Source organism: Pyrus communis, chromosome 17 (genome assembly GCF_041283825.1).
Source record: "Pyrus communis isolate YQ-2024b chromosome 17, ASM4128382v1, whole genome shotgun sequence".
In the NCBI taxonomy this organism is placed as follows: domain Eukaryota; kingdom Viridiplantae; phylum Streptophyta; class Magnoliopsida; order Rosales; family Rosaceae; genus Pyrus; species Pyrus communis.
In genome coordinates this window covers 720,294-743,152 of record NC_142581.1, presented here as the reverse complement: position 1 = coordinate 743,152, position 22,859 = coordinate 720,294, and the positions used below count along the sequence as shown (strand labels likewise).

The 22,859-nt window shown below is 36.5% G+C and overlaps 3 protein-coding genes and 1 pseudogene across 4 annotated transcripts; all 4 read left to right on the top strand.

The window, feature by feature from the left end:
- Positions 1–308: 308 nt before the first annotated feature.
- Positions 309–8,926, top strand: LOC137708721 (triacylglycerol lipase 2). The gene is made up of 9 exons (XM_068447854.2): positions 309–564; positions 653–778; positions 3,495–3,635; positions 3,729–3,839; positions 7,201–7,344; positions 7,456–7,496; positions 7,979–8,058; positions 8,171–8,266; positions 8,496–8,926. Exons 1-9 carry the CDS (start codon positions 376–378, stop codon positions 8,816–8,818), a joined length of 1,251 nt encoding a protein of 416 aa, XP_068303955.2. The 5' UTR covers positions 309–375; the 3' UTR covers positions 8,819–8,926.
- A 1,243-nt stretch (positions 8,927–10,169) lies between these two features.
- On the top strand, positions 10,170–11,421 carry LOC137749480 (basic blue protein-like; annotated as a pseudogene). The gene is made up of 2 exons (XR_015958297.1): positions 10,170–10,396; positions 10,931–11,421. The product of XR_015958297.1 is annotated as a basic blue protein-like (transcript).
- A 1,469-nt stretch (positions 11,422–12,890) lies between these two features.
- On the top strand, positions 12,891–17,707 carry LOC137707868 (uridine/cytidine kinase UKL1, chloroplastic). The gene is made up of 14 exons (XM_068446799.2): positions 12,891–13,262; positions 13,401–13,492; positions 13,618–13,687; positions 13,886–14,004; positions 14,246–14,342; positions 14,658–14,737; positions 14,906–15,100; positions 15,538–15,621; positions 15,708–15,768; positions 16,038–16,098; positions 16,182–16,275; positions 16,375–16,447; positions 17,190–17,272; positions 17,368–17,707. Exons 1-14 carry the CDS (start codon positions 13,091–13,093, stop codon positions 17,512–17,514), a joined length of 1,428 nt encoding a protein of 475 aa, XP_068302900.1. The 5' UTR covers positions 12,891–13,090; the 3' UTR covers positions 17,515–17,707.
- A 1,545-nt stretch (positions 17,708–19,252) lies between these two features.
- LOC148689191 (receptor-like protein EIX1) lies at positions 19,253–22,345 on the top strand. Its single transcript, XM_088688816.1, has one exon. The coding sequence runs from the start codon at positions 19,293–19,295 to the stop codon at positions 22,227–22,229; it is 2,937 nt and encodes a 978-aa protein (XP_088544942.1). The 5' UTR covers positions 19,253–19,292; the 3' UTR covers positions 22,230–22,345.
- The last annotated feature ends 514 nt before the right edge of the window (positions 22,346–22,859 follow it).

Sequence of the window (22,859 nt, the reverse complement as noted above, 5' to 3'; positions counted from 1 at the left end):
ATGCTATCTCTAAAGCTCAAGAATCAAGTTATCTGAGCCTTTGAAATTTAATTCAACGGCTAAAAACAGAGAAATTAGTAAAAATTTTAAAAAATTATAATAATATTTTACCGTTAGATTAAATTTCAAAGGTCTGAATCACTTGATCTACAGGTTTTGGAGAGAGATTCTGGGAGAGGATCTCTTTTCCGAAAAAGTCAGGTCCAGAAGGGATCCACAATGCCACATCACTGAAAAGATCGTGAAAAGCCCCTCACTTCAAGCCAACAAAATATCTCACTCGTTTTCCCACTCGGTTCTGCATCCCTTTTTCTTCAGCTATACAATGCCCTGAAAGCAGGCAACCAGGTTAAACGAAAGCGGTTTATTTGAATTATGGCAGCAGTCTGGGCGAGCTTTTGCCTCCCAATATTGCTTGCAGCACTTGCACTTTCACTTCATCGAGCGTACGGCTCCGCTTGGGATTCACTATTTGGCCGCAAACAAGATGCTGCGGCCGCCCCGACCGTTGGTATATGCGCGTCGTCGGTGGTTGTGTACGGCTACCCATGCCAGGAGTTTAAAGTAAGACTTGAACTAATTAATTAAGCCAATATTGCAGATAATTAGTGACTTAACTTTAGTTAAATAAAATGGCTGCATTTTTGTTCAGGTGACAACTCAAGATGGCTACATACTGAGTCTGCAAAGGATTCCGGAAGGTCGTGGGAATGGCAGCGGCGGCGGCGGCGGCGGGATTAAGAAGCCACCGGTCTTAATTCAGCATGGTGTCCTTGTGGTAAGTTTTCTCAATACATCCTCATTAATTACACATGATTTTGTCCGGTTTACGGGGATTTTATTTGCTTTAGTTTATGTCAAGAAAGTTTTATTTCAGCATCAAACGTTTTATTATTTTTATTCTACTTATTTCAAGTTAAGCCAGCCTAGTTTAATAAACTAGTCAAGTCAAAAATAATTTAATACAACAAACACATTCTTACGGTACAATCTCTGGCTAATATCTTTTGTCATCACGTATTTACGATCCAAATTTTGCTCCTGTTTACGTTTGACTATGCTGTCTACGTCTTTGATAAAGAATCATTATGGCTTAAAGTTCGCCTTTTCGTTCCACCTTCACAACTTCACATTATGAGAAATGGAATTGGATTCCATCCGGATCTTAGGATCCTCACTTCTTAATCATTTATTATGTATCGTGTAGTTAGAAATTATTTGATTTTTTTTATTTAAAATTAAACATAAATAGTATCTAATAACAATTAACCGTACGATATACGATGAAAGATTATGATATGAGATCTCTAAGCTTCCTACAAAATGGATGCGGAAAGGACTCCTTACCATGCGAAATGTACCAAAAGTTACTTTAGATCGCTTACGGCCAAAAGTCAAAAAGGGCAATTAAGGGAAAATGTAAGACTGGTTAAGGTGTCATGTTATACAGGTAGACTAAGGGAAATTTTTTTATTGTGATGAAAACTCAGATGGTACATCACGTGTTTTAATGTAAGTGATAAAAAAATTTACCTTTTAAGTTGTTAACGTTTTTAACACATAAATTTCATCATTTATATAATGATATGTGGTGTACCACCTCGTATGATGATCACAATGAAATATTTTTCGTAGACTTGACTTAAGTCAGATGGTTAGAAATTTCTGCCAGTCCTTTACTTGCGTTTCGGATAGTTCTTTTTGTCAAACATTTTTGATAATATAAAGTCGTTTAAAATATTGCTTTATCATAAGAAAAAAACTTGTGCGATGTATTGGCACGGTCTGTGCATGTCGCTTATTAACTAGGACGTTTTGGTTGAATGAAGCCCTAAGTTATGCTAAATCTCAGGCCAAAAAAAAAGCCAACAAGGCAATCTCACAAAGGTAGATAGTAGCAGAATGCTAGATTTACGCTCCTGGAAATGGCTCTATCGGAACCAGTCTTAATTACTATCTTTAAGTACGTTTTTAATTAAAAAATAACAATTAACAATAATATAAATATATTAATCTTTCAACCGACACTAAGATAATTAATCACTTGCTAATACGTTCTTTAAAAGAGTAGATGAGATTATTTTCAGTTCTCTGCTTCCGAAGCAGATGAACCTGAAAATTCGGACCATTTAATTCAAAATTTTCTATTCTAGTTAACTTATTTCACTGGTCGCTTTAAACGCAAACTCACGCCTTTTCTCTTTCAGTTGAATGGTCTAGATAACCGGATCGCTCTGCTCTGAAAGCAGAGATCTATCTCATTCCAAAACAGTGAAAGCATAGCAGACTAGAGTGGGTTGAAAGGAAAAGGATCCTTGCCGGATCCTTTTACTGAGGATCCTAGGGATCTTGTGATTGTGACCGTTTGTCGTACATCGTGCGATCAGTTTTCGTTAAGTATTATTTATATTTAATTTTATTTTATTATACATCGTGCGGTTAGTTTTCGTTGAAACTATACATCATGAATTTATTGAGATATTTGCACAAAACTTCCATGTAAGTAATAAGAGAACATGCCACGTAATAAGATTAATGTTTGGCGATACACTCATCGTCAATGGAGTGAGTCAATGACCATAAAATCAAATTTAAACTTAAGAAGGCTCTGAATTCTGATTATCAGATTCTTAACGAGAGAAGAGGATCCTCTCTGGATTCATTTTGTGGAGGTTTTAAGGATTTCCACATCTTAGTCATTTATCATACATCATGCAGTCAATCTCCACATTTTAGTCGTTTATTATACATCATGCAGTCAGTTTTCATTAGATATTATTTGTGTTTAATTTTAAATAAAAAAATTAAATTATTTTTAGCCATACAATACACGATGAATGATTAAGATATAAAATTTTTTAAAATCCCCACAAAATAAATCTAGATGGGATCCTATTCCCGTATCAAGAGGCACAAGGGACCATCATCAGAAGAGAAGCTGTACAAAAAATCATGCACCGCCTCACGCATAATTCCAATGGTGTATATTTCAAGATTTCAATCATTGTTTCTCTCAATATTGACCCTCAACGTCGAGGTTAGGGTGTATCGTATGCACACTTAAAGTTAGACCGATTTTTATTGAACAGTTGACTAAGAAAAATTATGCGAGTTTTAGTACTATAAAAATGTTGTTCTTTTAATGGACACGAGTTGTAAAAACAGCTTATTTGCAAAATAAAGATAAAATCGTGTACAATGTTCTTTTTTTTTTTTTTTTTTTCCGACACTCGCAAAACGGAAAACCTTATTGATTTAGAGTCATCTGTTTGAATTAACTCAAAAACTGTTTGGTATTATACTAAGATCTTTTGAGATAAAATATCAATATTTATTGTCCTAAGTTGGTAAGAATTTGTCGTCTGTTTGAAGTCTTAGCACTCTCGAGTTCGAATCTCTCAACCTAAAACCTAAGATAGTTTACAATAGAATATCCTCTTTATAAAATATAGATTTCTTATTGGTAGGTTTCTATATTGTGTATGTGAATGTAGGATGGAGTCACCTGGCTCCTGAATTCTCCGGACAGGAATCTGCCATTGATTCTGGCAGACAACGGTTTCGACGTGTGGATTGCTAACACAAGAGGGACCAGGTTCAGCCAGCGACATACTTCCATGGATCCCGGCGATCCGGTTCGATTTTATATGCACTTTCTTTTTGAATTCAGGATGAAATATCAAGTTTTTTCTGGATTTTAATGAATTTGTGATTTGTGACAATGGCAGAAATTTTGGAATTGGTCTTGGGATGAATTGGTGGCTTTTGACCTACCAGCAGTGTTTGATTTCGTGTATGGCAAGGCAGGACAGAAGATCAATTATGTTGGCCATTCCCAGGTGAGAATCAATATATTTGTTCTGTATATTAGATTTGGGATTCGTGTCGTGTTGCCCGTGTTCGTGTCGTTTTCGTGTCATACCCGATATCTTAACGGGTCGTGTCGTGTAACACCCGTTAAAATAAACGGGTAAAATGACCCGACCCGAAATCAACCCGATAATATTAACGGGTAATATGACCCGACCCGTTACCTGTTAAGAAAAATATATTTTAAACTAATAAATAATTAAATAAAAAAACATAATACTTTTTTGCGTGAAAAAAAGGTTGCACGCCCAAACTAATAGTTATTATTAACTTTATTAATTTTTTCCTCAAATAAAAAACATTATTTATGAGGATTTGGGTCACTAGAGAAAGGGATTAGATTTATTATTTAGGGCTGCTGGGCATTTGTATTTGGGCAGTGGGCTGGCAGCCTGGGCCCTGGGCTCTCAAAGTCAGTGGGCTGGCTTTGTTAGTGGCTTTTATTTATTTATTTATTATTTTGTTTGAAGTCTTTAATAGTTTTTTAATTAATGTAGAAGTATAAAAAATATAGAAAAAATATATAAACGCTCGTAATAACAAGCTTTACAACTTTCGTGAAGAGCTTAACTTTGAAATTCGCCACTATAATCATATAAATCATAGATTAAAATTTAACCGTTGATTGTTGTTTACATTTACACTTCATTTTTCTCATCAAATTTTGTTTTTTCAGATTTTTTTTTTTTTTTTTAAAACATGATCTATTAGAGGATGCCAAAAGATGAACGGTTTGGATCGTTGATATTATGTTCAGAGTTTTATGGTTAGTGAAAATATTGCTTGATGTTTATAAAGTTTCTACAAACTATATGACATCGACTCATATTTCAATTAACCGTAAATATCGAAACATGATATTAAAGATCTAAACCGCTCATCTTCTTACATCTGCCAGATGATCATGTTTTCAAAAAAGAAAATTTTAAAAATGAAATTCAGTAACAAGAATAAGGCGTAAATGACAATCAACGGTTAAATATAAATTTAAGGTTTATGGATTATAGTGTTGGATTTCGAAGCTGACCCCTTCATGAAAGTTGTAAAGCTTGTCATTATGAGTGATTGTATATTTTTTTTACATTTTTTACACTTCTACAATAATTATTATTAACTTTATTAATTTTTCCCTCAAATAAAAAACATTATTTATGAGGATTTGGGTCACTAGAGAAAGGGATTAGATTTATTATTTAGGGCTGCTGGGCATTTGCATTTGGGCAGTGGGCTGGCAGCCTGGGCCTTGGGCTCTCAAAGTCAGTGGGCTGGCTTTGTTAGTGGCTTTTATTTATTTATTTATTTTTTTTGTTTGAAGTCTTTAATAGTTTTTTAATTAATGTAGAAGTATAAAAAATATAGAAAAAATATATAAATGCTCGTAATAACAAGCTTTACAACTTTCGTGAAGAGCTTAACTTTGAAATTCGCCACTCTAATCATATAAATCATAGATTAAAATTTAACCGTTGATTGTTGTTTACATTTACGCTTCATTTTTCTCATCAAATTTTGTTTTTTCAGATTTTTTTTTTTTGAAAACATGATCTATTAGAGGATGCCAAAAGATGAACGGTTTGGATCGTTGATATTATGTTCAGAGTGTTATGGTTAGTGAAAATATTGCTTGATGTTTATAAAGTTTCTACAAACTATATGACATCGACTCATATTTCAATTAACCGTAAATATCGAAACATGATATTAAAGATCTAAACCGCTCATCTTCTTACATCCGCCAGATGATCATGTTTTCAAAAAAGAAAATTTTAAAAATGAAATTCAGTAACAAGAATAAGGCGTAAATGACAATCAACGGTTAAATATAAATTTAAGGTTTATGGATTATAGTGTTGGATTTCGAAGCTGACCCCTTCATGAAAGTTGTAAAGCTTGTCATTATGAGTGATTGTATATTTTTTTTACATTTTTTACACTTCTACAATAATTATTATTAACTTTATTAATTTTTCCCTCAAATAAAAAACATTATTTATGAGGATTTGGAGGATTTTAAAAATCTAAACGATAATGTAAGTGTAACCATTATATACTGGTAGAGGAATAATGATGAATCACAAGTGTTTATATATTCTTTGACATTTTTCATACTTGTATGTATGTCTTCTTAGTTTATTTTAATTTTGGACAACAACATATTAAATAAAATTTATTATCCTAAACTTTTCAAGGGTATTGACTATTGAGGTGGGCCTGGCTCACGGTTTCCTTCTGGTAGCATGGTTTAAGGCTTTAAGCCTTTTAGGGAAGCATATTTGATTTTATAAGTTGGACTCTCTCTCTCTCTCTCTCCCTAAAATCAAATGTGCATGGTTTTATAAAATCAAATGAAGCAGCATGACTCCTAAGTCCTAACCCTTTGGCCTTTGCTTGACAACCTATGGGTCAGAATTTCCTCCTTCAAGGAAGGAGAGCTCCCATATGATATCCTAGTATTGATAATAAGGAACTCTCATAATAAAAATAAATAATGACAAAATTTTTGTTTTTTTTAACTTATATAGAATAATAATACAAAACTATATATTTAATATAGAATATATTGTACATATAATATATTAATAGGGCTATTGTATTTTATAATAAATCTTTTAGTAATTGAACTTTAAAATTATCAAAATCATTTTTTTCTTAACGGGTCGAAACAGGTTACCCACGTGTTACCCGCGTGTATACCCGTTAACAACCCGTTATTAACGGGTTCTTAACGGGTCACCCGATAATGACCCGATAAGTTATCGTGTTGACCCGAAACCCGTTATTTTCGTGTCGTGTCATCGTGTCGTGTCAGAAACTGCCGGGTCTACTGTATATGCACTTTTGGAGGGCGAACCTTAAAACAGCAAAAATGTTGCTCTTTTATGATCGAAAGATCATGAGTTCGAGTTCTAAAAATAACCTCTTCATTATGTAGATCATCTCCCAACCCTCACAAAATGAGAAGTCTTGTTAGCTTAAGGTCGCCCATATATATGCACCTTTGAGCCAAAAAAAAAATTAAACTCTTGTAAAGACTACTATAACAGTATTTCAAGTTGATCACTCATTATCCATGAGTATGTTGGACCTCATGATAATGTGTGATTGAATGATATTTTCGTCCCAATGGCATCCTAATAAGTTTGAATTGATTTTCGCAAACTCATCTTATACCGGTGCACATTTCTGCTTATTTTTTGATATTGAATAGTTTAATACAAAATTGAATGTGCAGAAATCACTTTCTTTCCATAAATTTACTCATCTTTTTATTTTCAAGACATTCCAACATTTTTTTATAAGAAGAAAAGCTTATGCTCATTTATTTGGCAGGGAACTTTAATTGTATTGGCATCGCTATCAGAAGGGAAACTGGTGGACCAGATGAAATCAGCAGCCTTGCTAAGCCCCATTGCTTATTTGAGCCACATGAACACTGCACTTGGTGTGGCTGCTGCCAAATCCTTTGTTGGTGAGGTACTTCAGTCGTTAATAATTGAGTCAATGATTTCCCATATTAATTCGCTAATACAATGTTTATGTCTAAATACATGTCACTAATTACTTAACTCTTGATTTCCCCAACAGATCACTACGCTTTTCGGTCTTGCGGAGTTCAATCCGAAAGGGTAAGAATGAGAAATTAACTATTCATTTGCGTGTTACATTATGGGCGTATGTATTATACTATACCTTAAGTGCATGGCCGTCATTCATTTATATTAAGCTTTTTAGCCTAAAAGATTCATGAGATTATCATAACTTCTCACTTTAGTCTCTGACATTAAAAATTGATAAAAATTCACGTTCAATTGTCACGTGAATGACTATTTGACCAACTTTTAAGAGTAATTTTTGTTAAACCAACCCCTTCACTTAACGAGGATATTGACATGGTTTTTACGGAATGACCAAAGTGATTTATGGTGGACAAATTCAATGATCACTTCTATCGATTTTCATTATTAGAGAACAAAGTGAGAAATAAGGCTAATCTTAAGAATCATTTTAGCTAAAAGACCGTTATATTATACTCATTAACTGATTGTATCAGGTGACGGTATTCGAGTACTATTGATTTGATATAATTTGAGGTTTGTCCTAATTGCAGGGACCCAGTGGCTCAATTTCTGCAAGTTCTGTGTGCTGATCCAGGGGTTGACTGCTATGACTTATTGCAAGCAGTTACTGGTATAATTAGTCTTTTCCCATTATCTCTATAATTATTATTATTCCAACCTAGCAGCTAGCAGAACTATAACACAATTATGCTAATCACCATCCTAAATTGATCTGATTGAAGGCAAAAACTGCTGTCTCAATTCTTCCACCGTCGATCTCTTCTTGGAGAATGAGCCTCAGTCAACATCCACCAAGAACATGGTGCACTTGGCTCAAAGTAAGTTGTTTTATCCATCAAAAACTGCTTTCTCAATTCTTGAGCGTCACAAGTTGTGTAGATACATGATTGTATACAATCGACGATAAGACATTCTAAATAGTTAAGATTTGTGACATAAATTAAGCGAGATTCTCGAACGTCATAAGTTGTGTAGATATGTAATTGTATCCAATTGACACTAAGATATTTTAATTAGTTATGACTTGTGACGTAAATTAACTTGCAGCTGTACGAGATGGGAAGTTGGCGAAGTACAACTACGGGATACCAGCCTACAACTTGATGCATTATGGCGAATTTAATCCTCCAGTTTACAACCTCTCCAACATCCCCCATGACCTTCCTCTATTCCTCAGCTACGGCGGCCAAGACGCGCTCTCTGATCCTCGCGACGTGGCGCGCTTGCTGGATAGTCTGAAACTTCATGATGTGGGGAAGCTCACTGTACAGTACATAGAGAATTATGCACATGCAGATTTCATCATGGGGTTGAATGCCAAGGACATTGTGTATAATCAAGTCACTGCGTTTTTCAATCAGCAACATTGATATTTCCACTAAGATTGAGGCCCAAGGGTTACCCAATGTACGTGGGTCATGAGCTTAAGTATAACGTATCCAGAAATTTTGAATTAATTTAGTGCATATTTAGCGGAATTTCCCTTAACAACTGTTAATCAAACTAAAGAACAACTCCTCGCAAAACAATTGTCAATGCCAAAGGCAAAAATAATTAGGTGAGATAGCAGTTGAGTTCATGAGTTTTGTTTCTTCTGAAAGGTGCCGCAAGTGAGTTTGAATATTTGTCCGATATTGCTTCTAGAGAGGTTAAAATTGTTTTCTGATAAATGCGTTTGGTGTCATAGAAACGTTCTACAGTTAGATCCTGTCAATTAACTCGATCCAGCAACTATTCAGGTCCAGCACCGACATCAGTAGCATTACCATGAGTTGACTAAGCAAACGTTGTACCAGTAAACCAGATTGCCGCTCCTTAAAGAAAAAAAAGGTGAATTAATTACGGTTGGCAAGGAATCCAGGATGAGAGATTAAAAGCGGCTAGACGGTATAGAAATCACATGTTATTTGGTCTTCTTGAAGCACTTCCAAATATTTTCTCAAGAAACGATTGGATTTTTTTAATAAAAAATTTGACGCATTTCTAATAAAAATGCTTATAAACGAAAGTGGTTTTAATAGAAACCATTTCAAACGAGCCAGGTCATTACTCATGATGACCGTCACAAGCTAGGGAATAGACTTTCTTTCATTTTGTATCTGTCAGCTTCTGACATTTGCGTATAAAAATTTGAGTTCTGACGGTCATGCCTTCTAGTGAATATGATCACCAACATATCTTTGTTTCAATTCCAAGCTTCCTTTATATCCACCGACTAGTTTTGCTTTGCGGACAAACCAAACCCTCTGAACTCTCAACATAATCTCACTTCACAAACCCAGCCCTGTTATGTCTGCAGAATTACACGAATACCTTATCTAGATTGCAGCACTACCTCCTGATTCCTGAGGCAATTTGGTAAATTGGTCTGCCCTCGATCAAATGTCCATCTTATGAAACTCATTAAACGTTACAAATAAACCACCATAGAGAGGTCAAGTGGTTAGGGATGAATTCCAGACTCATATTCTACACGACACGTCTTGGGTTTGATTTATGGCGTTTGTGAATCACACGATAGTGGTCAGGGAAGGCTAAAATGCCTTTGTGAGTCGTTCAGAATTCCAAAGGGGTGGACGTGGCGAAACCACCAGGTGATCCTCTTTTTTAAGAGAAAAAAAAAAATCAAATGTTACAAATAAATGTTGGTTTATAACATATATTAAATAATTAATAATAAACAAATTTTTTCATTGAGTGTATATAAAGTTCCTTAGGCATCGGAAAGCTCAGATGTGGAAGGAGCTAAGAGCAAATTAAGACTACAAAACATTGGATGAGGATGAGGCGTACGAACACGGTTTTTTTGGTGTTGGTTTTTGCAGCTTTGCTCACAAAGGAAACCTTGGCATCACAACATGTTGTTGGGGGCAGCCAAGGCTGGGAGCAATCCACAGATTTGAACTCATGGGCGTCCGGCCAGATATTCAAGGTCAGTGACCAACTTGGTAAGTTACTTGTTACTTCGTCTCTAGACAAGACATCTGTTATATGGTAATAATGGATTCTCAATAAAGTATGGTCAATTCATCGATATCATTTGTCGATTAATAATATTGTCAACCGTACGTATCGACGTGTTATCGATACAAAATCTGTTCTTTAACAATGAACAAACGTCATGCACAAAGTGTTAATATGTTTCTTATAGTACCTCTTCGTCTAAAACTGCTTCTATTACAAATACTTTTGCTCATAAACACTTTATTATAGAAGTACTTTTTTTATAAAAAAAATCACGTTGAAATATCATGAGAAATCCAAGTGCTTTTTTAACAAGAAGTATTTGGAAGTGCTAACGCATATATGGAAAGTGTTCTCGAAAAAAACACTTATATAACCCAAAAGCACTTTCACCTAAGCATAGACAAACTCTTTTGGTCGTTAGAAAATGCTTTTTTAATCCTTCCAACATGAAATTCTAATTACATTAAGCTCAGTGTTATACTGTGATAACCAATATAATTGATCTTTCTTGGCAGTTCTTAAGTGCACCTCGGGGCTGCACAGTGTGGTGGAGCTACCAAACGAGAGCGCCTACAAGAGCTGCGACGCCGGCAGTGCCCTGGACACCAAGTCTAGCGGCAATGATGTGGTGAAACTGACCAAGGCCGGCACACGATATTTTGCTTGCGGCACTTCAGGCCACTGCGACCAAGGCATGAAGATGAAGATAACTACTGTCGACGGAAATGCACCTTCTTCACCGTCATCACCATCGTCATCGACGCTTCTCCTCCTGCTTCGACTTCTGCAGCAGCTTCTTCTTCTTTCCTGCATTCTGCCCCTTCATTGTTTGTGATTGCTGCATTATCTGCCACCCTACGGCTTTCCGTGTTTTAAAACTTTGTTTCGGAGTATCTTGGGCCTATTGGGCCTGCTTATAACTACGATGGACGTATGATTTCATCTTGGATTTTGGAGATAAATTACGGTCAGTGACGGATTTGTTTGTAATTACAGCAAATATTTTATGGTTTTATTTTTCGGTTGATTGAAATTTTAAAGAAGAGCATAATAAAGTGGCTGCGATGGGTTTTATTTTTGGAATCCATATGTACGTAGACATATTTAACCTTCAACTCTACTACAATTTACAACAAGGTTAGTCACAATTAGATATTGAACTTGTCGTTCATGCAAGTTAAATTCAAGTCAATCTCTAATAAATAAAAACAAATACCACTAAACAAAAGACTAATTGCTAGTTTTAAGTTTTCACTTTCAAGTTTTCGTCATGTTTTAATTTTTAAAAATGATACGCATTCAATTATATCTAACAAAATAAACTAAAAAAAAAAAAAAAATTTTATAACAGATTTCAAACGTGCCCTTAATCTATAGTTTTTGACAAAAAATACAAAAAGAAATGAAAAACCAATACCTCCCTTCGCCTATATTGGTTATATAAAGAATGTAGCTCTTACCAATATTAGTTAAAGAAATCCTAGCAACCTTTGCATTTAAATTTTCATGATACGTGTCATTTTAATATATAAAAAATAAGACCTTTTAAGTCCTTTTAAATTATCAACGTCTAATAGGTCTTCAGGTTAATTTAAAAATGCTTGGAGTGTAAGTAAGGTTAGAGTTCAATAATTGCTTTTGTCGAACCCTAAGTCTAATATTCGGGTACTTAGGGAGTAAGGGCTCTTTATATATATATATATATATATATTTTTTTTTTTTTGTTTGCCAAACGATAGATTTTATTAAATTAGCCATCAATATAATTTAAATATATACAATCATACGCGAGTTTAACTATTTTTCACTACTGTAGTGAAATGTCACTTGCAACTCTTTATATTTTTCTTAGGTGTGAGATTTGGTGGATCAAAATTAATGGCTGACAAAAACTCTAACGACGTCACGGTGGAAAGATTCACTAGGGTCAAGACTATATAAATAAACGGCCAGGATCCCTGCTCACACAACGCAAAACTTCAGATGAACGCTTCAAACGAGGGGCCAGTGCGCATAAGACTTTTGACTACTTAAGAGATGTCTACAAAAGCTTGATAATTTAAACTTGATACCTAATTTGTCGGAGAAAAGGAATTTTATCCCCAATAAAAGGGCAACCACGTGCCTATCCAAGACCAGAAAAATAAAAATAATAATTTTCGCAAAATCAGAAAAATTAAATAATATTTTCATTTAATTACAGCAATTGATTCAATATAAATTCAGATTACGGCTACCCAATAAACAAAAATATGAAAGATCTCGTGAGCTAGTGCGGCTCTCTAATAAACAAAAAATGTGAGAGAGATCTCGTGAGTTGGTGAGTTTTCTTAACTGTGGCCATAGATATGATGAAATTTCTCCATAGATTTTTCAGGCTTGAAAGAGGTTCATAATGTGGCTTGCCATCGGTTGTTTGTTTGTTTTTTTTTTTTTTTTTTTAAATATAAAAAAATATTTTCATTTATAAAAAATAATCATAAAAATGAAAATGAAAGCGCGAATCTTGTGCGCCCGGACAAATCGTGACGAAACGGCAGAGTCTCCTCTATCCAGCTGAAACTCTAAACATAATTTTTCACTTAAACTGCAGTGTCGTGTCGTGTCGTTCTTTACCAAAATTCACTGCGAAACCCGAAACCAGAGATCGAGAGCGAGAGAGGGAGTGGAAAACCATGCCGGAGGACGCGACGGCGATTGACTATGTGATGGAGAAAGCCTCTGGTCCCCACTTCTCGGGGCTCCGGCTCGACGGCATCCTCTCCTCTCCGTCGCCTTCCTCGTCTCCGGCCGCCGCCTCCAACCTCGCAGCCGACCCCAACGCCCCCAAGCAGCCATTCGTCATCGGTACTCTCACCCCTTCGCTCTTCGTTTTAATTTCGATTTGCATTTCGTTGATCCGCTGCGATTCAGTCTCCGCTGCAACTGCATTTCAATTTCGTCAATTTCAATTTCAATTTCGTTGGCGTTACGGTGATTGATTAGGTGTTTCGGGAGGTACGGCTTCCGGTAAGACGACGGTGTGCGACATGATCATCCAGCAGCTTCACGATCATCGTGTCGTACTTGTCAATCAGGTTAGGGCTTGGTGAAGCTCCTTCTCGTTGCTTACTTTCTCTGCATGCACGATTTTCTGTTGTTAGTTGATTAAGCTATATAATTAGTATAATTCTTTGATTAGTTTGATTTGGACATTTTGTAGGATTCATTTTATCGAGGTTTGACACCCGAGGAATCGGAACGAGTGCATGAGTATAATTTTGATCACCCTGGTAATCAATTTACTGCTGAAATTCAAATTCACTTTCGCGTTGTTGATTTTAGCTAAGGAATTAGGTTGTGTGCTATGCTATACTGTGCATATCTGACAGTTATGTAGTGACAGATCATGTTTTGTTTGGCTTCTTTTCTATATCTATAGGAACATTATCCATATAGTTTACTAATTATCTATTGGTATGTTTTTTAAGATGCTTTTGACACCGAACAACTCTTGGATTGCGTTCAAAAGCTAAAGAACGGGCAATCTGTCCAAGTTCCGATATATGATTTTAAGATACATAGACGAAGTTCTGATAGTTTCCGGCAGGTACTCAAATCATTTAGGTGTTTTCCTCCCTTTTCTTCGTTACGAGTATATAGCTATTTTTGCATGTAATAGCTTACTTGATTACGCTATACTATTTATTGTTTATTATTAATATTCTTGTTCTTATGTTACTTCTATTAGTGTTTTTATTGCTACCGTTGTTGCTCTTCTCAAGGATAATTTTGATTCGTAATTGTTGTTTCTCTTCCCTTTTTGGGCATTTGGTTTACTGTTTTGTCAGGTGAATGCTTCTGATGTAATAATCCTGGAAGGAATTCTGGTTTTCCATGACCAACGTGTCCGCAATCTAATGAACATTAAGATTTTTGTCGATACAGGTCTTATCTCTTTTGTGTAATTCTTGTCGTTTTCATCTTATTTATTGTCCAATAACGGTTCTTTATGGTCATCACATCTTTTAGATTTCCATAGTTTTGTTCTGCATGGCATGTTAGTTTGAGCGTTACTTGTGGATTTGATATGGAAATTTGAGCGTTTCTTGCGGTCTTGATATGGAGTTTTCCTCTTATTGGCCAGTCTCTGTATGTGTGTGAGGAGGAGGTCTTAACATTTTTTTGGTTATGCTGTCTCTCTCTCTCACTCTCTCTCTCTCTCTTTCAATATTTATCTTACTTTTTACCATATGTTAATAGATGCTGATGTGAGGCTTGCTCGTAGAATAAGACGAGACACAGTTGAGAGGGGCAGAGACATTAACTCTGTTCTTGAAATGGTAAGACCCAATTTGAGCTTGGCTTATTTTTCTTTACAGGAGTTGGGATAATTTTTTTGTAGAGCTGGGTAAGACGAGAGTGGCTTTCTTATAGTTTCCTTAGTAACTCTGCTGAGATTGTATCATTTCCATTCCTAAAATCACACTGAGGCATTTTGTATTGTGCAGTATGCTAAGTTCGTCAAACCTGCTTTTGATGATTTTATTCACCCATCAAAGAAGTATGCTGATGTGATCATTCCCCGTGGGGGTGATAATCATGTTGCCATTGATTTGATTGTGCAACATATTCGCACAAAGCTTGGTCAACATGATCTCTGCAAAATATATCCTAATGTGTACGTTATTCAGTCAACATTTCAGGTATGCAATATGTGTTCGTGTGATTTGTTTTCATATAGACATATTGTTCACCTTCTGTATTTTGCGGGAATTTGGAATTTGGCATTTGGCTTTGATTGTTGATTCCACAACTCATTAGTACAAATGATTTGCCAAATTCAGTTACATGACTCTTGTTTTTAGTTTAGTTGAGTATGGGTCTTGTTTTTATAACTCAGAAGCTTTCTAAACCGCATTTTCTGAGCACGTTTTGTGTTCTTCTCAAGTATTTTAATTTTCAGCTCTGAAAAGCATTACAAATCAGATTTCTTGGTTGACTGAACCAAGTAGTTTGAGCATATAATTTGCATTATGATGGACTTGTAACCTTAAAGCTTTTCCCAACAGTCAGCACTTAGATGACTATTTGCTCACTTTCTTCTCTTTAGTCTTTAATCTAGTTGTTCTCATTTTTTCAGATTAGAGGTATGCATACACTGATTCGAGACCGAGAAATATCGAAGCATGATTTTGTGTTTTATTCAGATCGGCTAATACGTCTGGTAATTTATATTCCATGCCTAATTTAAATTTCATACAGCTACAAGAGTTGTGCTTATATTTTCTTATACTCTGATGTGGCCTCCAGGTTGTGGAGCACGGCCTTGGCCATTTGCCATTCACAGAGAAGCAAGTAGTAACTCCAACAGGTGTGCTGATTACATGTCTACAATTTCATCTTTCCTTACCCATACTAGTTTCATAACTTGATTGTGACATGTTCGGTTCGGCATGGGATAATATTGGATTTCCTTTAGGGGCTAGGGTGTATTTTGAATTTTTTATATATGCTATTTTGAGTAAATGGATAAATCTTGCACAAACATGGATTCATATTTAATTTGCATCATCGGAACTATAGCCTGAAAATGAGGAATATTTTGCATGTCTTTGAAAATTTGCTTCTATTATATACCAGCATCAGTATATACCGGGGTGGATTTCTGCAAGAAACTGTGTGGGGTTTCAATTGTTCGAAGGTGAGCTTTAAATCAGGTAGAAGTTTTCTTTATCCGGCAGTCCTTTGTCTATGCCGACAACCTTTCCTTGTTTATTATGTCAGTGGTGAGAGCATGGAAAATGCATTACGTGCATGCTGCAAAGGAATAAAGATTGGAAAGATTCTGATTCACCGTGATGGAGACAATGGAAAGCAGGTACCTTGTTTTTAAAGGAGAAAATTTGACCAATAGCTATCTCCTTCCTCTCAAACCTTATAAAAATTGTGTATAACCGAGCTATTCCAACTTAAACAGCTTATTTACGAGAAACTTCCAACGGATATTTCAGAACGTCATGTCCTGCTTCTAGATCCAGTCCTTGCTACAGGTAATCCCATTTATCTCTCATAAGCTTGGTTGTACTTCTTTGGTACCTGCATATACGCAGGAAATGCAGTTGGTAGTGTTGCAAGAAAAATTTCGTCTCTAGTTTTTTATTCTCATTGTTATACACAGCAGTGGTAGAAAGATATCATTTGTGTATGTCTAATGCCATTCCCATTGAAAGAGCATGTTGTGAGACAGTGTTCTGTCTGAATATTCAGTTGGTGTGGCATGTTAGCTTCTGCTAGCTTAAAACTGTAGTCGGGTTTTTGTTTATTGTTTAATTTTTGGGGCATGGGAGTCATATAGCCGACCCCACTTAGTGGGAAAAGGCTTTGTTGTCATTGTTGTTGTTTGGGCATGGGAGTCTTTGTTATGTGGTACACTGGAGAATTTGTGTATATAATGAGGCTCAATCAGTCTATTGCTCTTGAAAGTATGGTCAAATCTCACATTGGTCCCGAAGTCATGACACCCCACTTTTCCCCTTGTCCAATGGTTTGTGTCTCACTTTGACACAGAACAATAGTGACAGGAGCAAGGCAGTTCATTGTGACTTCTGGGGACCAATGCGGGATTTGCCCATACTTTTAGGGGCCACTACTCTAAACATTTCAAATTACAAGCAACAGTAAATAGGCATCCATAATTTATCAAATTTACGAGCCATTCTGCTAGAGGTCATTCTTCAAATTTTTGAACTTGCTGGTGACTGAGTAGTAACGCTCAACCTTAATGGCTTGTAGGTAACTCTGCTAACCAGGCAATTGAACTACTCATACAGAAAGGAGTTCCTGAAGCCCATATTATTTTCTTAAACCTTATTTCTGTGAGTTTTTTCTTGATGCTGGTTGATTATGCGTATTTGTGTACAAATAACAACACACATTGACTTAAATACCCTACTATTTTCATCTGCCTTAGGCCCCTGAAGGAATCCATTGTGTTTCCAAACGGTTTCCATCCTTGAAGATTGTGACTTCGGAGATTGATGTTGCGCTGAATGAAGAGTTCCGTGTCATACCAGGACTGGGTGAATTTGGTGATCGATACTTTGGCACCGATGATTAAGTGCATACATATAGATTGGGATCGTATAATATTGGGCTGCGGCCTTGGAATAGATCGTTGTTTCCGAATTTGTTTCCATTTGGAAACCTGCAGGTGTGTATTGGCGTTGTGTCTATAAATGGTTGAATTGTTTCAACTCTCAACCCATGAGCTAACTGATGGTGGAATTTATAAAAATTACTGTGTGATGTTAGTTTCTTGGTCCTCATGCTATTTGTCAATTTTGGAAGTTTATTAAGAAATACAGGAGCTTTTTCTTGCATTTGATTGCGTCTAATAGGTTCTTTGAACGAAGGGACCTATTATTTTTTTTTTTGTTTAATTTGATCGCGTCTAATTGTCTCTTTGAACAAAGGAACCTATTAATTTTTTTTTTCTTAAAATTGTTAAAAATTATCAACTAGTGACTTCCCCTGGGCAATCTGCTCTTTTGGGAACTAGAAAGACTTATAGAGGTATTTCAGTTTTTTCTGGTCACCATCGTGTGACTCATCAATATTAGGAATCAATTTAAGATGTGTTTGTGTGGAAAAATGACCTATTAATTGATAATTTGGGTATTGTCTACTATCATTTGGATATTTCTTTTGGGGGACCGGGAATGCAGCTGTAACAGTATCCCAAGTCAAGTACACACTAACATATTTTTTAATTTTGTTCATATGACAGTGCTTGATTGATTTCGGATATCATCACATTGACAATCCCGTTGTAGGGATTGCCCTTATCAAGAGAATTTGCCTTATTACCAGTTACATACAAGAATATCTCCTTAACACCGTATAGATTGAAATTTCCAATTCCAACTTATAAGTCATTGTCATTGACCCCGCGAAACTTCAGTTCCACAGTGGGAAATCAAAACTTCCAACGCACTGATATTGTACGGAGGTGACAGGTCAGAACCATTGACTTGGAAGTCTCTGCACAATTCTATTATTCGTATCAGAAGGGAGAAAGGATAGGCAGACAAATACGATTGTGATTCCATTTGACCCCTTCTCAATGGATTTCCAACGTGTGCCATGGTCTAAATGTGTGATTCCATTTGACCCCTTCTCAATGGATTTCCAACGTGTGATTCCATTTGAACCCCTTCTCAATGGATTTCCAACGTGTGCCATGGTCTAAATGTGTGATTCCATTTGACCCCTTCTCAATGGATTTCCAATGGATTTCCATCAGCAAGACTCGTTTGGAAATATTTTTAAAATAACTGAAAAAATTTAAAAAAAAATGTTTTTTTTTTGTTTCAAAAGCACTTGAAATGTTACTTGCAAACTGACCCTTATGCAAGCATGTAATGACCAGTTATATGATTTTTGTAGAAAATACTTCACGTGCCTTTTCTAGAATTTTCACTTACATTTTTACTAAGAATTGGTTCTAAAAATATTTTCACTAAAAGCACTTTCTGTCATTTTAAAAGCACTTCCCAACGAGCCCTTATATGATACGTATGTACCATTATCGTTGCATCCGGTGTCAATAAAACAACTTACGTGAACAAAACTTACACATATTTTTATGTATTTGCCACGAAACAAAACGTACCAGTGTAATGCAAATACTTCTAGACATACTAAGGGTCGGGACCACTGACTTGGAAGTCTAGCGACTGTGAAAGGCCAGCCACTGACCATTGGTCGGCTGCCCATTTTCCATGAAGACTCATTCTCCTTAGAAAAAATGACATTGTTATACTTTTTCACACTTTAAATATTGCAGATATCTTGAGACCTGCAAAGCATATCTCATTGCATGCTCACATAAGAAGTATGGTTCCCAGAAGTGCTTCCATCCAACTTTTTTCACTTATTATACTGTCAGGTTTCCTCTTCTTTGAAACCACTAAACTTGGTTTCTGCAGTGCTGATCGTAACGTGGGATGCAAGGAAACTGAGAGGAAAGCCCTTCTTGAGCTCAAAGCTGGTCTCACAGACCCTTCAGGCCGGCTTTCGTCTTGGGTGGGAGAAGATTGCTGCAAATGGAGCGGTGTAGGCTGCAACAACGTAACTGGACGCGTGACCACGCTTAATCTCCGCAACAAATTTTCAGATGGCGAGGATGGAACACTTGACGGTGAGATCAACCCTTCTTTGCTTGTTTTGAAGGATTTGATTCACTTGGATTTGAGCATGAATAACTTTGAAGGTGTTCGAATTCCAAACTTCATCGGATCACTAGAGAAATTGGAATACCTCAATCTCTCTAGTGCATCTTTCGGTGGAGTCATTCCCCAAAGTTTTGGAAACCTTTCGAGATTGCTTTCTCTAGACCTCAGCTATTATCTTTTTGAACCGATAGCGAATAATCTTCGATGGCTTCCAACTCTTTCTTCCTTAAAATACCTAAACCTCGGAGGAGTAGACCTTAGCAAGGCTAAATCACGTTGGCTTCCCACTGTCAATATGCTAACTTCGCTCGTTGAATTGCATTTGCCCTCTTGTGGACTTTCCGTCCTTCCTCTCACCCTTCCTTCCATGAATTTCGCATCCCTTTCGGTTCTCGATCTTTCAAACAACGATTTCAACTCCACATTACCTCCCTGGTTGTTCAATCTGACTAACCTAGTCACCCTTGAAATGCACTCAACCAATCTCCATGGAGCACTTCCAGAAACATTTGGTAGTTTGACATCTCTTCGGATGCTTGATTTGTCAGAAAACTCAAACATTGAAGGACCGTTGCCAAAAAGCTTGGGAATGCTATGCAACTTGCAGACGGTGAATCTTCCCGCCAACAAATTTACTGGCGAGATTACTGATTTCGTTGATAGTTTGTCTGCATGCAGAAACAGCAGCTTAGAGAGGCTGGATTTGGGATATAACAACCTGACAGGAAAACTGCCGGATTCTTTGGGAAATCTTAAAACCTTAAGAATCCTCAAATTGTGGTTTAATTCATTTCAGGGCTCAATACCAAAATCTATTGGCAAGCTGAAATCTTTGGAGGAGTTGTACATTTCAAAAAATCAAATGAGTGGGAGCATCCCTGAAGGTCTTGGGCAGCTTTCGTCGCTGACTGCACTAGATATCTCAGAAAACACATGGGAAGGTTCGATTACAGAAGCTCATTTCATGAAACTTGGAAGCCTTACAGATGTTTCAATAAATAACAATAACCCAAACATTTCCTTAGTTTTCAACATTAGTTCCGATTGGATACCTCCCTTTAAGCTGAGATACTTGAACATTAGGTCATGCCAACTAGGTCCTAAATTTCCTACATGGCTCAGAAATCAGACTGAGCTGGTCACTTTGGTACTCAACAATGCTAGGATTTCGGATACCATACCGGAGTGGTTTTGGCAGTTGGATTTCCAATTAGATAAACTAGATGTCGCTTATAATCAGCTAAGCGGCAGGGTGCCCAACTCATTACGATTTATCAGTCCTGGCACCGTTGATTTGAGTACAAACCGCTTCGAGGGCCCCCTCCCACTCTGGTCATCAAACATTACCATGTTGTATCTTAGAGATAATCTGTTTTCTGGGCCAATTCCTCGTGACATTAGTGAAGTAATGCCCTCTCTGACGGATCTAGACATTTCTCAGAACTCTTTGAATGGAAGCATTCCCCTGTCCATGGGTAATCTAAGCCAATTAACAACCATGGTTATCTCAAATAACCTGTTGTCTGGTGAGATTCCTAACTTTTGGGACAGTATACCATCATTGTACATCCTAGATGTGTCTAATAACAGTCTTTCAGGTTCAATCCCACCATCCTTAACTTCTCTAACTTTACTGAGATTCTTGATACTCTCTAGCAACCACCTTTCGGGCAAACTTCCTTCCATGAAAAACTTCACTGACATGAGGAGTCTTGATCTTGGTGAGAACAATTTCTCTGGAGCTATTCCAGCTTCCATAGGAGAAAGCATGCCCTCTTTGTTGATTTTGCGTCTGAGGCTCAACTGGTTTAGTGGAAGCGTCCCTTCGCAGTTATGTGGTCTTTCCAATCTCCACATATTGGACCTCTCACACAACAATATCTCCGGAAATGTTCCCCGCTGCATAGGTAAGTTACCTGGCTTCAGATCCGATCTCACAAATAAGGATACAGAAGATTATCTTTACCAGGGAAGATTGAAGGTAGTGGCAAAAGGAAGGGTCCTCGAATATTACTCCATCCTTTACCTTGTCAATAGTGTTGATCTCTCGGACAACAACTTGTCAGGAGAGATGCCTGTGGGGCTAACAAACCTTACAAGGTTAGGCACCTTGAATCTGTCCATGAATCATTTGACAGGAAATATCCCAGCGAAGATCGGAGACTTGGAGCGGATAGAAACTCTGGACCTATCGAGCAACAAACTTTCGGGTCCAATTCCACAGAGCATGGTTTCTTTAACATTTTTGAATCATCTCAACTTGTCATACAACAACTTGTCCGGGAAAATCCCAACAAGCAATCAGTTTGAAACCTTCGATGCATCCATTTATGAAGGAAATGCCGGTCTTTGTGGGCATCCATTACCAAATTGCAAAGGCGACGAAGAAACACCTCAGGTTCCAGGTGGAGATGACGAGGATGATGACAGTAAGCTCGATAAGCTGTGGCTCCTACTCAGCATTGTGATAGGATTCTGTTTCGGGTTCTGGGGTGTTTGCGGGACTCTGGTCATCAAGAAGTCTTGGAGATATGCGTATTTCAACTTCGCTGACAAGGTGTATGCATATGTATTAGCCATTCTGAAGAAAAGATCTTAGAAACTGTCAAATGTGAAAGCATATATATGAATGCAAATAAGACCTGAAAATTGGTTGTTGTTCTCATTACTATTTTGGAAATAAAGATGCATGAATATCTTATATGATTCGAGAAATTTTATTCTTCTTTCTTGTGATTATATTCATGCTGCGAACTTTTATTTCTCTGTAAAAAGAAAGTCTAGAGTGTTTTTGCAACATCTGATTGTTTTTGTTTGATGATTTCGTGAGACAATCTACCGATTAATTAAATATTGAAGGCAAACTAGTGACAATTTTAATTATAATTATGTTCTCTTCTAGAAAGATAATAAAGGACAACTATTCTCACCCAATACTCACGCCTAGGCCTGATTTTTGGTTAGATCGGATCGGTATACATGTTTCCAATTCCAATTCCAATCCAAAAAGTTTCGGGAATGCATATCATTTCTAATTTCAGAATCAAAATTTCGAAATTTCATAAACTTATGTCGAATTGGGTATTTTTGGAATCAGATTTGTTTCGGAATTTCAAAATTATGGGACTTATATGCCTTCATCTACTGTTCTCCATCAAGATAAAAAAAATATGTCATCTCCTTGGCTCTCTCTACACAATATAAAATTGTATAGTTCTCAAATTCTCAT